The following is a 15,309-nucleotide window of genomic DNA, read 5'->3' as shown; positions in this document are numbered from 1 at the left end:
TTTATAAACTAATAAAAAAGAGCCCCTAAATATTACTTATGTGGATTTACGAACAATACTACAATGAAATCGGTTTCTGACGGAATGGGATAATAATGACTAAGCCACAGGCAGGGCTTAGATCGGAAGTTTGTGTTTTACTGATCATAGTTTTTCACTAACCGAATTGGCTAAATAAAATAACAAGCTACACTAAGACAAATAATTACTTAATATCTAAGTAAATATCATTTCATTATGGTAATTAAACTAGCATGCTAAACATTGTTTTAACGTTGTTGCTTTTAACTGCTATTTTCTATGTTACGTTCTCAACCCTATTCAATCGAAAACGTCAATGAACTTCTGTTCGGATGTTGTTCGCGCCGTTCGGGTTAGTTCGTATTACTTCGTGTCGTTCATCGTTAAATTTTTTATTCAGTTTGGCGATCGCTGCCGTGAGGAGTGTTATTGTTTTTTGAAATAAAACGTCCGTAAACATTTTTCTAGTTTAGTATATATATTAATACCTAAATTATTGTAATTAAGATCACAACCTGTTTTCGGCTTAGTCAAGTTTATTTCTAATTATCAACAATGTTTTTCGGTGGAGTAGAGGGGTAAGTTTAGTTTTATTAAAAACGCACTATTGTTGAAAATAGAAAGGCGTGCCTTGAGCCTAGATTTTGAAGCGGTTCAATTACCTTTCCTAGATCCTCAAGCAGTCGATCGGGGTATCGAAAATGTCAATGGTGTTTGAATAAAATTTCATTTTAATTAGTATTAATTTAAACCATGTTATATATAAAATCCAAGTTTTAATAATACACAAGACGTAATTTAAAATTATTATATTATACAATATAAGTGAAAATACGCATGTAATCTAGTATTAGGGAAACTAAACAAAACAAACCATATGTTGATAAAACAGAAATGACTTTTCAACCAATCGGAGCGGTTCATACAAGCGGCTCGACTCGCCACACCGACAGTTTAAGGACAGTCAAAAACCCATTTTAACAAGCAGTCATACAGTGCAATTTTGATTGAATTAAGTTTGGAATTCGTGGTATGTGACACGATCGTGTCGACCTTGAAATTAGGTATTGCTTTTGTAATGAATTTGTAAATAAAAGTTCCACATTTCGAACGATTTATGAACTAGTAGAAATATATTTGAAGCTTAGTGAGATTTGGTACAAAGTATTTTTATTTTTATTTTGCCGTCATGACTTACGCGAGTGTGGTGTTCGCTCACGCGGCCCGCACACACATAGACACCCTCCAATCCCTACAATCCCGCTTTTGCAGGTTAGCTGTCGGGGCTCCGTGGTTCGTGAGGAACGTTGACCTACACGACGACCTGGGCCTCGAATCAATTCGGAAATACATGAAGTCAGCGTCGGAACGATACTTCGATAAGGCTATGCGTCATGATAATCGCCTTATCGTTGCCGCCGCTGACTACTCCCCGAATCCTGATCATGCAGGAGCCAGTCACCGTCGACGCCCTAGACACGTCCTTACGGATCCATCAGATCCAATAACCTTTGCATTAGATGCCTTCAGCTCTAATTCTAGGGGCAGGCTTAGGGACCCCGGTAACCGTACTCGTCGAACTCGACAAAGAGGTCGACGTGCAACCTAACCCATGCATCAGCCCGCTGAGTTTCTCGCCGGATCTTCTCAGCGGATCGCGATTCCGATCCGGTAGTAGATTCATGCGCGAAACAATTGCTCTTGAGTTGTTAGGTCTCCTTCGGAGGCGCTCGGGCAGTTGTTAGCAAATCCCACCCCTCTTGGCTGAGCCTTTGCTCGCCCACCTGTCCTGGTGAAACTGGAAAGGCCTTCGGGCCACCAGTAACCTTTCAATCATAAAAAAAAAAAAAAAAAAAAAAAAAAAAAAAAAAAAAAAAAAAAAAAAAAAAAAAAAAAAAAAAAAAAAAAAATATTTTGTCAAATGTGTCAAAGTTATTAAATATTATACGAAAAAAAAGTATGTAGGTATATGGAATAGGTTTAATACTTTAGGCCTTTTTGGCGGGAATGCGAACAAATAAGTCGGGTGAATGTTGTTTTTTATATTATTAATTTTGTGATTCTTCAAGTTCGTGTAATAATGTTGGGTTATAAATAGGATATAAAATAAGCGTTGTGAAACTGCACGAGTGTGGGAAAATGAAACAAACTTTGTTTGATTCATATTTTGATAAAATCCGGTCTGTTTCATTAGGTTAATGCTCATTCAAATTTATAAAAATATAATTAACCGAAGACGTTGTCATAAACTCAATGCTGACGCCAATGGCATCCGAAGCCAATTGCCATACGGAAAAAAGAAGAAAATGATGCAGTCGCTTTGAATCAACTTTTATTAATTTAAAAATAGGTTATCAGATTACTTAATTAAACAGCTTAAAAACGACTTAACATAATTTTGTTATCTTGAAATGTTTATGGATCTTTTTTAGGTTTTTAGGGTATAAAAATAATAAAAAAAGCCTATAGATACTCATTTGAAGACCTAGAGAGGTAGGTAAAGATTAACTTAAACTTTAAATGAAGACCCGTATTTTTAATATCACCTAAAGAATTCGTACACACTTTGCAAGTGCAATTAATTTCATCCCACTCAAGGTGTAAGCCGTATTTAATTTATATAATGTTGACACTAAGAACAGACCAGAATAAACGGAAATTAACTTCTTTTTTTGTGGAAACGGTATCAAAATATATTATGTTCTTACTTTTTCAAGGATGTTCAGTATCAACGCGACAGAGTGGCAGCTGATGTCACCAGCTATCAGTCTGCGGGTGATAGGAATCAAGGGAAATAACCTTTAATCAGTAATGCAAACCGGTTGTCCTACATTATGACTTTTGTTATGCGACTAACGATCGCTTATAAACGATTAATATATTTAATAAAATTTACGCAAAAAAATTTACTGCTAAATATTTTTATTTATTTTTATTGCTTAGACGGGTGGACGACCTCACCAGCCTACCTGGTGTGTTACTGAAGCCCATAGAAATCTAGAACGTAAATGCGCCACTCACCTTGAGATATAATTTCTAAGGTCTCAGTATAGTTACAACGGCTGCCACACCCTTCAAACCGAAACGCATTACTGCTTCACGGCAGAAATAAGTAGGGTGGTGGTACCCACCCGTGCGGACTTACAAGAGGTCCTACCAGTAAAAAATTCACCAGTTCAATGAAGAATTGATATTTTAATTTAATTTTTTTAATTGCTTATTGTGGGTAGTTCAGTCCAAGTAGAACTCATTGTGAGGTAGTGAGGTTCTCCTCATTTCTATCGCTAAGCTGTCATGCGTGCCAATTTCAGTGGTGGGAAAACCGTTCTATAAGACAATTAGCATTGAGCTAACTTCCTGTACGATCAGGATTCAGGATAGGATTACTTTAAATTGTTTGTTTGTCGTATCACTCTTGTCAGAGCGGTCGCGGTCGTCATTTAGTATCATTGCTGTGGGCAGATGCTATGCGTCTCACGAGCAATCGCCATTACTCCTGGCTTGTGATGATCCTGGTACACTCGTGCAAACAACCGCCAACTGCTGACTTGACTTATCGGTCCATAGTATGGCCAACCTTCCTCATGGTCTGGTGCCTTCTACTTTGCCCTGAACGGCAAGGCGCTTTATGGAGATATTTCTTCGCTTGGAGATATGCCCAAAAAATGATAATATGCACCTATGCACAAGCGCCGAAAGACGTTGCTTTATGCAGAGTTCTTGAAGAATGGAGATGTTTGTGCGAAGTTCTGTGGTCACTTTAATTAACATTATAAAAAAAAAAAACGATTATCAGGAAATCCGAAAATAAAACCAAACACAAAGCGAGTTGTTATTGTTTGTGGCTTATCGACATTGTTACCGAACCGATAAGGCGAACTTGACCTTTGACGAAATTGTATTAGAATATCGACAAATAACGGATAGCTATTATCTGGTCCGCGCGTAGTTGGATTATCCCTTTAGGCTACCAACGATTAGGCAGGTAGAAAAAAAACTGTTGTTTAAAAATATTATGCTTTTGATAATTTGAGTTATATTTAGTTACTAGCGACCCGCCCTCGCTTCGCTTCGGAAACATTAAAACACACAAAAAACCAAAAAAAAAAAAAAAAGTAGCCTATGTTCATCAGGGACAATGTCGGCTTCTAATGGAAAAATAATTTTTCAAATCGGTCCAGTAGTTTCGGAGCCTATTCGAAACAAACAAACAAACAAACAAATCTTTCCTCTTTATAATATTAGTATAGATTGAGACGAATGGGCCTGTGGTTGAGTAATGCACCGCATGGCCGTAAAAACTGTTATTAAAAAAAAAGAACATTTTGAATTTGGAATTTGACATTCTCACGTGTTTTCTCATTTACGCGCCATTCTTTTTATTTTCGAATAGAATTAAATACTTAGATACGAAAGAACTAAATACATAATTATTGTATTGGTTAGATAGGTGCACGAGCTCGTTACCTACCTGGTGTTAAGTGGTTACCGGAGTCCAATTATTATTATTAACAATAACGTAAATGCAACTACCCAGTTCGAAACATCAATTCTATACCTCGGTTTTATAGTACGGTCGCGGTTGTAACTATACTGAGACCTTAGAACTCATGTCTCAAGGTGGGTGGCGGCATTTACGTTGTAGATGTCCATGGGCTCCAATAACCACTTAACACCAGATGGGCTGTGAGCTCGTCCACCCATTTATGCAATTAAAAAAAACTAAGTTACTTCCTACAACATTGGTAACGTATTGTGTTAAAACTTTTTATGTATCCGCTTATAAATCTATATATTAATACGTGAAGCAAAAACTTTGTATCCCTTTTTACGAAAATTGCGCGGACGGAGGAGTATAAAATTTTCCACACTTATAGAGAATATAGAGAAGAAGTGCACAATGCTAATATTTTCTTAAAATAATGCATAAAAGATACATTCAATTAATAAAGAAAACATTACACACACTACTATGTATTTGAAACACACACACACGCATACAAAATATTTGTTTATTGTCAAACTTTTGTTATTCCTTAAAGTCTGTAATCAAATTGACAATAGATTAATATTGTTTGTCTTTAATTATTATTTGTCGATAGTGTAGTCTTGGCGAAATCTGTGATTATAGAATAGTCTTTGACAATATAACCTTAATAATGTTCAAACTTATAATTTCAATTAATTATAGTCTAATTTCGACTACTGGGGGAACACTAGTTTGTTTTAAAATGTAAACGTGAATATTAGCACGCGAAATGCAACCTTGTAACGGTATTCGTGACAAAAGACATTAAAACAATAAAATGGCTTATCTGCAGTGGTGTTAGCGGAAAACACTGAAATGTTATAAACGACTAAAACGATAAGTACTATGTAGGTCTTACTATCTGCAGTTTATGGCCAAGCACTTTTAAATACGTCTCTGAAGCATTGGAACTAATTTGGACCCTATTCGTGCGGAGATTAGGTTTCTTTTTCCTGAGCGAGTTTCCTTCACTGAGTGAGTAGGTGATGAGCTCACGGGGCTTTAACCTGATGGATTTTCTAACACTAATCCTAGCAAGAGCAGTGTTCCGCAGAATCTACCACCGGATGGGAAACGCGACCCACTGAGAATATCCGGCGAGAAACTCAGTGGGCTGTGTCTGAGGGTTAATTTACTCGCCGAGCCCTGAATCGCAAGCGAAGGGTTCGACGAAAACAGTGACCGGTGGAGATTAGGTGCATTCATCATTAGTCATATCGAAATCTAAATTGATGTCCTCTATTCCGTTTGGTTTAATAAAACAGTTGATTGCTTCACATAAACTTGATTTTGATTCCGTCTCTATTAAAGCAAAGTAAATTAAATATACGTCTTCCGTCTTCCGAGTTACATCTACGTCTGGCTACCGTTGCGTTCAGTAACTACCCTCATTCCTCCTCTCGTTTAAAAGAAAACTATATGTCAAATATTCGTTCGCTGTCTTTCTTACCTTCGAAATCAACATCTCCTATCTCTCTCACTCAGTCATGCCCTAAGTATATCTGTCATTCATCCATACATTTTGTTCCTATATTAATATACATTGAAAAAAGATCTAAGCTATTAAATAAATCATTCTCAAATTCACTAACAGCTATCTCATTTTTCAAATCAGAACGTAAGATTGTACATTTCGTTTCCATGGTCCATTTTTTAGTTTTTATTTCTTAGGTACTGAGTATAGTATGAAAAAAAAGTTATTCCAACACAGAACGTTCGATCAGGTACGTTCTGTTTACCGTTCAGATAACGAACACAGATTACATTTTATTGCCTTTTTAATATAATATAACATTACTTATCTGATACTTGTAAATGACCAGACTTATACCACGATTACACGCACTTTTATTTAAGTATAGATAGATGACTATACAACAGATTACGCGGGGCTCAAAATCGTTTCCTTATTTTTTATATTATTGGACGACTGAGGGAGAAGCACGGGTCACTTGGTTACTGATATTACGATGTAAAAGTACCCGTCTTCCGGTTATCGTTCTCGTCGAACCCGTCCCTTGCGACGAAGGGCTCGGCGAGTAAACTAACTCACAGACACATCCCAGTGAGTTTCTCGCCGGATCTTCTCAGTAGGTCGCGTTTCCGATCCGGTGGTAGATTCTGCGGAACACTGTTCTTGCTAGGGTCAGTGGTAGCAACTTCGCCAGGTTTGAGCCCCGTGAGCTCACCTACTCATTCGGTAATGCTGATATATCTTCTCAAGGCTTTCCACATAGGTAGGAACAAAAAACCGTCTTAAAACGTGAGTTTCGATTGTACTGAATAACGACTCAAAAACGTTACGATAGAATGGGCAGAATATTAGTGCTTATTCCTGCATTAAACAATAAACCTACCAGTAGAATTCGTTGGGAGATCCTAGTGCTTAGGTAATGTAGTATATTTTGGCTACTTATTTTTATACTAGCCTTTACCCGCGGCTTCGTCCGCGTGGAATAGTTACTTTAGCATAACGCTAAATTTTACCCCCACTTCATTTACGTAGAAAGTGAAGTTATTTTTGAATTATAGAATGTTAAGGAGCTATTTAAAGCCCTATTTTGAAACATTCTTTATTGGTGCTCCACTTGTATTGGTCTTACCTTGATGTTATATAGCCTTCCTCAACAAAAGGGCTATCCAACACTGAAAGAATTTTTCAAATCGGAAAAGTAGTTCCTGAGATTAGCGCGTTCAAACAAACTGCTTAGCTTTATATTATTAAATAATAATTTTTATATAAACTTTCTTCCCACAGAGGAGCAACTCACTCGAACCTTGTGATATGCGACGAAACTGGACGGGTTGTTGGGAGAGCTAAAGGTCTCGGCACGAACCATTGGACTCTTGGAATAGACGGATGTGCCAATAGGATCATAAGCATGCTGCACGAGGCCAAAGAAGACGCAGGGATCCCCAAAGATCAAGCTCTAGATTCTTTGGTAAGCTCAAAAGTGAACTGTGTGACCTAGATTTAGACGTACCAAAACATATATCTGGAGTATAACTATAAAATGAGCAAATTTTAGCTATCTAATCGAAGTGAATCACACCAACTGCGCAGTAAATTCAGTCGAATGGACTCGTACATACTTTAATGTATCTTGTCTGAATTTGCCGATACACATATATAGGGGGTGGGGGGGTGTAAGGCTATTTCGTTTAAGCGATCTTTGTAATTAAAGGTACTTTTTATTTGGTATTAGCATCAACAGTTCGATGTTTTTAATTGATCTTCAATTAAGTTTACTCCATTGAAATAACTGAAGAACTTTTTTATTGTTAAGATACTTTTTTCAAATAGCCGAAAATGTTTTTTTGTTATGATATTTGTTTCCCAATTTTAAACTTTAGATCAGGGGTTCCCAAACTTATTTTACCTACTGCCCACTTTGAGAAGTTTTTTAGCGCCCCCATTTTTTCACCTACTTAAAAAATCACTATAGCGAGAGCTGCTCAGTCGGTGTCTAAGAGTCCTCTTAGTTGAAATTACAAATCGCCTCCCAAGCCTCTACGCAATTCCCTAATTTTGTTCTGGGTCTTTTACCGCCCCCCATTAGGCCTGCAGCGCTCACAAGGGGGCGTTATCGCCCACTTTGGGATAGGCTGCTTTAGATGACTCTTCTGTAATGTTGCACCTTTCGATATAATAAAAATAATATCAACATTACAAATTATGGGAGCCAAGAGCTGTTTTTCAACTAGCGACAGTGTTGAATTTAAAACATTAGGATTTTATATGTGTATATAATGGAAGCTTTGAACATCATTTTCACCGATTCCAAGAAGTTCAAATGACTTGAAAATTTGCCCTCGCATCACAGATCGATAACAATACAATATGTTTGTGAATTTTCTCTTGTAATCCTGACGGATATCAGTAGGGTACTAAAGCTTAAATTAGTTTTTAATTCGATTTGCTATTAGCGTTTTTGTGTTAAAACTAAATAATAATTATAATATATAATAGACGCGGCGCACTGAAGTAATTACGTCGATTTCTGTCTTCAACCTTCTTACTGAGACGCCGGAATATCTAGAAGACTAGGCAAGACGAAATCGAAGATCTATTTCTGAGAGACCTAAAAGTCTAAAATATACATTAAAAACAAAAGAAGGTAAAGAGTTGGGCATTCCAGGCGCTCAGTAACAGAAAACGGCTTAATTACTTCACTGCGTCACGGAGGGCCCTGATGACCTACATAGCAGTTAACGTGTTAAATATATTTGGTAACCGTGTTACACTCAAAACACGAAGCAACCCCGGTAACCGTAATCGTCGAACTCGACAAAGAGGTCGACGTGCAATCTAACCTATGCATCAACCCGCTGAGTTTCTCGCCGGATCTTCTCAGCGGTATCGGGTAGTAGATTCATTCACGAAGCAATGCCTCTTGAGTTGTTACATCTCCTTCGGAGGCGCTCGGGTAGTTGTTAGCAAACCCACCCCTCCTGGCTGAGCATTTGCTCGCCCACCTGTCCTGGTGAAACTGGAAAGGCCTTCGGGCCACCAGTAATCTTTCAATCATAAAAATTTTACTGGTGGTAGGACCTCTTGTGAGTCCGCACGGGTAGGTACCACCGCCCCGCCTATTTCTTCCGTGAAGCTGTAATACGTTTCGGTTTGAAGGGTGGGGCAGCCGTTGAAACTATACTGAGACTTTAGAACTTATATCTCAAGGTGTGTGGCGCATTTACGTTGTAGATTTGTAGATGTCTATGGGCTCCAGTAACCACTTGACACCAGGTGGGCTGTGAGCTCGTCCACACATCTAAGCAATAAAAAAAAACACGATGCAAATTGCTCCCTTTCTAATTAAACGTATAAAATTTACTTTATTCTTCAGGGTTTGACGTTATCAGGCTGTGAACAAGAAAGCAGCAATGCCGAATTAGTGGCCAGGGTCAAAGACTTAGATCCGATGTGTGCAAAAGCGGTGTATGCGGCGTCCGACACGGCTGGGTCCCTTTTCACTGGAGCACCGGACGGAGGCATGGTTCTTATTGCTGGTGAGTGATCAATTGAATGTCTTAAAGTAGTCGTGGCCTAAAGCCTTCGAATCCCGCAAACAGGTACCAATTTTTCAAATGAAAAACTTCATCTATTTAGATATATTGTGTATAATGTGTGTGCATATATAAACTAGCGGCCGGCTCCGCCCGGGTCTTTAATAAAAATTTCAACATCGTTGTTTTATTTTAAAAAGTAAAAGAACACTTATTGCGGCGTAACTATAATAGTTAGACATATGCAAGTCGTAGAGCATTATTTTATTCTACCATCAATAGTTTATAGTAATATTTTAGGTATTTTTACACCTTGGGTTACATTATTGTGGAGTGGAGTAAGGAACCCTAATAAAAAAAATATATAGTCTATGTCATTCGGGAATAGTGTGCTTCCAAACAGTGAAATAATTTTTCAAATCGGTTAAGTAGTTTCGGAGCCTATTTAATACAAACAAACAAACAAATCTTTCCTCTTTATAATATTAGTATAGATTAGTATAGAAGTATAGATAATATCAGTATAGATATATGCCAATCGATAGGTACACCACGTTGTAATTCGTTTCCAAACAATTCTTGTCCACTTGATAGCCATCTGGAAGAGACCGCTTTTAGCGATAAGACCGCCAGTTCTACTTTGTTTTTGTTTTTAATATTTCGCTTTGTTTTTTTTTATGTTCACTACTGACTTCCGCGATGTAAGGTATGCGACATAGTGTAATAAAAATTGAAACCCATAAATATTATAATTTGTGTAATTGCTGGTGGGCAGGGCGTCCTCTGATCCCGCAGTGGGAGGTACAAACCTCCTCATTTCCACCGTGAATGAATTATACGTTACAGTTTGAAGGGTGGGGCAGGCGTTGTACTGTAAAACTAGAACACAGACCTCATTTTTGTAAGTTAGCCTTGAGCTACTTCAGTCGTTTAAGCAATTAAAAAACATACGGAATGCTTAGGGCTCAAAGAATCGAACCCTTAAAAGTTTATTAAACTACAGACCCGGTGCTTTAGACGGTCAAGAGAATTTGAAGATTGATGTTACTAAAACAACTCAATGGATCCAAGAAACTAAGTATGTCTATGTTCTTACGAATGTATAGTAATAACTTAAAATTCTTTATTTTGCGAACTTCGCGACATCTACAACGTAAATGCGCCACCCACTCGAGATATGAGTTCTAAGGTCTCAAGTATAGTTGCGACGACTGCCCCACCCTTCAAACCGAAACGCATTACTGCTTCACGGTAGAAATTGGCAGGGTGGTGGTACCTACCCGTGCGGACTCACAAGAAGTCCTACCACCAGTAAGATCGTGATGCAGCACGTGCTTTTTGGTTATTGAAAGAATACCATCGGTCTTTTGAAGTATATAAATTATATAGCATATCCTATCCTCCAAACCTTCAAAGGTTGATATCTAGTCTTCTTCACGCCCAAGCAGACATTTTAGAATATACTATAATATATCCCATCTTTCAAAGGTTGGTGCCTACTCTTTATAACGCCCAACCAGACTGTAGAATGGTGCATGAATACAATTGACAAGGCTACGAGTTCATGCTGTCGTATGGATATGACCTTATGACATAACGCGTCTGTGCATTATACCCAATAAAAAGATGTCAAATGAATCTCGAGATTTATGTTGAGAACTGAATTGTTATTCGCATCAATACGCGGAACGCTATTAAACTTGATTGAGATTAAAACGACCTTGTATGAATTGGAATGACATTTGGAAACGGCAATGTTAATTTAGTTATTGAGTGAATTAATTATGCTTATTAAAAACGAAAAGGAGACGTTTATAATTATTGCTTAGACCGGTCACCGTGGCCTGATGCTGATGCCAGATCCCATAGACCAGAACACGGGTTCATCGTGTCATGAGGTCTAAGTCTGAGTTATATTTTTTTTATTGCCCTTGTAGGCAGACGAGCATACGGCCCACCTGATGGTGAGTGGTTACCGTCGCCCATGGACTTCAGCAATGCCAGGGGCAGAGCCAAGCCGGTGCCTACCGTCACAGCGTGTATTCTAAGAGCTGCTCCATCCTTCAAACCAGAATGCATTTTTGCTTCGCGATGGAAACAGTCAGGCTCCTGGTATCTACCCATTTTATAGATGTATAAAATCAAAAAAAGCGTTAAGTAAGTAATTATTGCACCTTTGTTTCTCAAAGAATCTATTGAGTTACTGATGACTTTTCAAAAGTCAATAACTAAAGAGGAAATGTAATTAATGCAATCAATACTTTTCGTGTCAACACGTCATTTCGGATCCTCCCGATCCACTAACGGCGCTTTTAGGTACTTCAAGCACCGGTCACCGTTCTCGTCGAACCCGTCGCTTGCGACGAAGGACTAGACGAGTAAATTAACCCTCAGACACAGCTCACTGAGTTTCGCGCCGGATCTTCTCAGTGGGTCGCGTTTCCGATCCGGTGGTAGATTCTGCGAAGCACGGCTCTTGATAGGGTTCGTGTTAGCAACGTCGTCAGGTTTGAGCCCCGTGAGCTCACCTACTAGTTAAGGTTACGCTGGAATAGCCTCTCAAGGCAACCAGCTTAGGTAGGAAAAAAAAAGAAAAAAGAAAAAAACGTGTCTGTGATTACGATCGTGTTTCAATCAATAAGCGAGAGTATTCTTGTATAAACAATATGCTATTAGTTGTTGTTTAATCATGCAAACAACGCAATGTAAAGAAAGCTCTACATCGCCGCGTCGTGTCAAGAAATGAGAGCATTAGTTCATATTTATGTTTCGATAACCTATCGAGCGACGGCTTTATTGCTGGAAAAAACAAGTGATTCAATAAAACACGCTCGGCGTTTATTGTATTAGGGTTTTGTTAAGACGAGGTTTTATGGTTTGACGTGACGTTTTTCACTGGTGGTAGGATCTCTTGTGAGTTCGCGCGGATAGGTACCACCACCCTGCCCGTTTCTGCCGTGAAGCAGTAACGCGTTTCGGTTTGAAGGGTGGGGCAGCCGTTGTAACTATACTTGAGACCTTAGAACTTATATCTCAAGGTGGGTGGCGGCACATTTACGTTGTAGATGTCTATGTCTGACTTTTATTGCTTAGATGGTTGAACGAGCTCACAGCCCACCTGGTGTTAGGTGGTTACTGGAGCCCATAGATATCTACAACGTAAATGCGCCACCCACCTTGAGATATAATTTCTAAGGTCTCACGTATAGTTACAACGGCTGCCCCACCCTTCAAACCGAAACGCATTACTTCTTCACGGCAGAAATAAGCGGGGTAGTGGTACCTACCCACGCGGACTCACAAGAGGACCTACCACCCGTAAATACACCACCACCCATCGCAGTCTTACCTTACGAACATAGTGATGCACGTTACTGGCATTAGTGATGGGGATTGTCATTAGAAAAAAATAAAAATCGCTTAAGTAAAAATATCACGATAAACAAAGAGCTTGCTTTATTTGTTATAAATCCAGTTTTACTTCCAGTTTATTTCACGGACAAACGACATTGCTGTTAAAATTATGTTTTACCGAATGTAAGAAACACACCTTTTTATATCAATAAGGACGAAGACTGGTTTTTTATCTATACTAATACTAATCTCTATATATAAAAATGAATTGCTATTCATTAGTCTCGCTAAAACTCGAGAACGGCTGGACAGATTTGGCTAATTTTGGCCTCGAATTATTCGTGGAAGTCCAGAGAAGGCTTAAAAGGTAGATAAATATGAAAATTCTCGGAATTAAATAAAGTTTAGGTCTTTAATTTATCGATTGAGGCACTACGAAGTCTGCCGGGTCAGCTAGTAATATATAAATCTACAGTGGTTTTTACGGATGTTCCGTTATAACTACTGAACCATGCATCCGATTGACTTGAAACTTGGTATCGATGTAGAAAATACATGTACTTAATGGATATGCTAATATTTATATAAGTGTTGAACTCCTTACACCAGTTGCGGGGGTGTTAATGATGAGAATCTTTGGGGGGTGAGAAATAATGATGTTAATTTTAAATGCCCAGCGAAGCGGACGGGTATAGCTAGTTTATTTATATAAACGTCTAGATTGTTTTGCAATGCGAACTTTGTGTGTAAGAATGCATGTGTGAAGTCACGTCAATCAGTTAAGAAATATGCGTACATAAAAACTTTAGCAGGTGCTTTAACGAAAAAATTTCGTCTGTCAATCTATAGAATATTACAGCTATGGTCTTATTAATGAGTTATTGAAGCTTTGTAAGCCTACAATAAGAAATAGGGATGAATTTATAGTCAAATCAAATTAAATCAAAACATTTTTATTCAACATAAATGAAAGTACATACTTGTTGAACGTCAAAAAGAACTACCGCCAATTCACAAGAACTAGCCTCCGTCCTGAGAAGAACTGGCAAGAAACTCAGCGGGCATGTCTTTTTTTTTTATATTAGTTTTTAGTGTATAGTAAGGTAACATTTTTATGTCCCGTATATCGATGGAGTTGTCGGTTTTGCTGGTGGTAAGACGTTTTGTCAATCCGCACGGGTAGGTACCACCACCCTGCCCATATTTCTGCCGTGAAGTATTAATGCGTTTCGGTTTGAAGGGTGGGGCAGCCGTTATACTGTAAAAACTGTGATCTTAGAACGCATATATCAAGATAGGCGGCGGCATTTACGTTGTATATGTTTATGAGCTCCAGTAACCACTTAACACCAAGTGGGCCGTGAAATAGTCCACTAATCTAAGCAATAAAAAAAGCCTAAAGAATAAGATGCCCGGTGCTTTTTTATTGAGCGATTCGACTATGCCGGTGTTCAAATTCCGCGGGCAGATGCTAATTTTTCTAATGCAATATGTACTTAACAAATGCTCACGGATGACTTCCAAGATGATGGAATACCGTTGTGTAATAAAATCCAAACCCGCAAAATTTGTAACATGCGTATTTATTAAGCACTTGAGATATAAATAAACCATAAGTTTCTCCGGTGACCACTTAAAACCAGGTGAAAAAAAAACCTTACATCAAATCTCGAAACGCCTTAACACTCCTATTTCATATATTTGAAGTAATATAATTTTAGAATATCGTTGTTTTTTACATAGAACTTAGAAGACATTAGAGAGGTCTTGCATGCAGCGTTTGAATCAAACAAAGTGAGTTCATTGCACTCGGTACTTTCACAAAATAGGTACTATCCGCACGCACTAAGCTGTGTACAGCGTTGTGGTTTTCCTATGATTCACATACAACGATTGTAACAGAATATATTTTTGTAAAGAGCTTTAAACCAACGGGACTTTCCCGTCCTAAAACAATTGTGATATTAAGATATTTGCCGTGATGGGGAAACTTCTGTCAGATCTTGATTCTATTGGTCCCCGTGAAGTATATTATTTGAGATGCAGGTATTAAGCTTGTCTGTTGTCTGTGTCCATAATACACGTCCGGGCCTAACTAAATTAGCCCCTTAGGCTAACAGTGAATAGGTAGGAGGAAAAGAGTTCATAATTATTGTAAGGTATCATCTAGCATAATAATAATATGTAATGCTAGATCCGAAACACGACGTATCGTCAACGCAAAACCCTCGCTCTGTGAAAGATTTTCTCGGTATTTGATGGGACAATCACAAAATATTTCCTATATTAGATATTTCTCAATTGACCTCACAGAATTTCGTACTAATTGAATGTACCTAAACCCCATGCTGAACTTTGTGAATGGTAAAAAAACGGGACTAGTATGTTGTAATAATTAT

At 38.2% G+C, this 15,309-nt stretch overlaps 1 protein-coding gene across 1 annotated transcript; it reads left to right on the top strand.

Moving 5' to 3' along the window:
* The first annotated feature begins 576 nt into the window (after positions 1-576).
* Positions 577-9,567, top strand: LOC149499784 (N-acetyl-D-glucosamine kinase-like). The gene is made up of 3 exons (XM_089738753.1): positions 577-599; positions 7,308-7,491; positions 9,397-9,567. Exons 1-3 carry the CDS (start codon positions 577-579, stop codon positions 9,565-9,567), a joined length of 378 nt encoding a protein of 125 aa, XP_089594879.1.
* Positions 9,568-15,309: the final 5,742 nt, after the last annotated feature.

The sequence above is a fragment of the Bombyx mandarina genome, chromosome 26 (genome assembly GCF_030267445.1).
Source record: "Bombyx mandarina strain Sakado chromosome 26, ASM3026744v2".
In the NCBI taxonomy this organism is placed as follows: Eukaryota; Metazoa; Arthropoda; class Insecta; order Lepidoptera; family Bombycidae; genus Bombyx; species Bombyx mandarina.
Note: the sequence above shows the minus strand (reverse complement) of the source record. Positions and strands in the feature narration are given on the sequence as shown.

What these genes read in the sequence shown, in the direction of transcription:
- LOC149499784 (XM_089738753.1), top strand. Translation starts at nt 577, where the DNA reads ATGTTTTTCGGTGGAGTAGAGGG. An exon ending in TTTTTCGGTGGAGTAGAGGG is followed by an intron (nt 600 to 7,307) that starts GTAAGTTTAGTT and finishes TTCTTCCCACAG; the next exon opens with AGGAGCAACTCACTCGAACC. An exon ending in ATCAAGCTCTAGATTCTTTG is followed by an intron (nt 7,492 to 9,396) that starts GTAAGCTCAAAA and finishes TTTATTCTTCAG; the next exon opens with GGTTTGACGTTATCAGGCTG.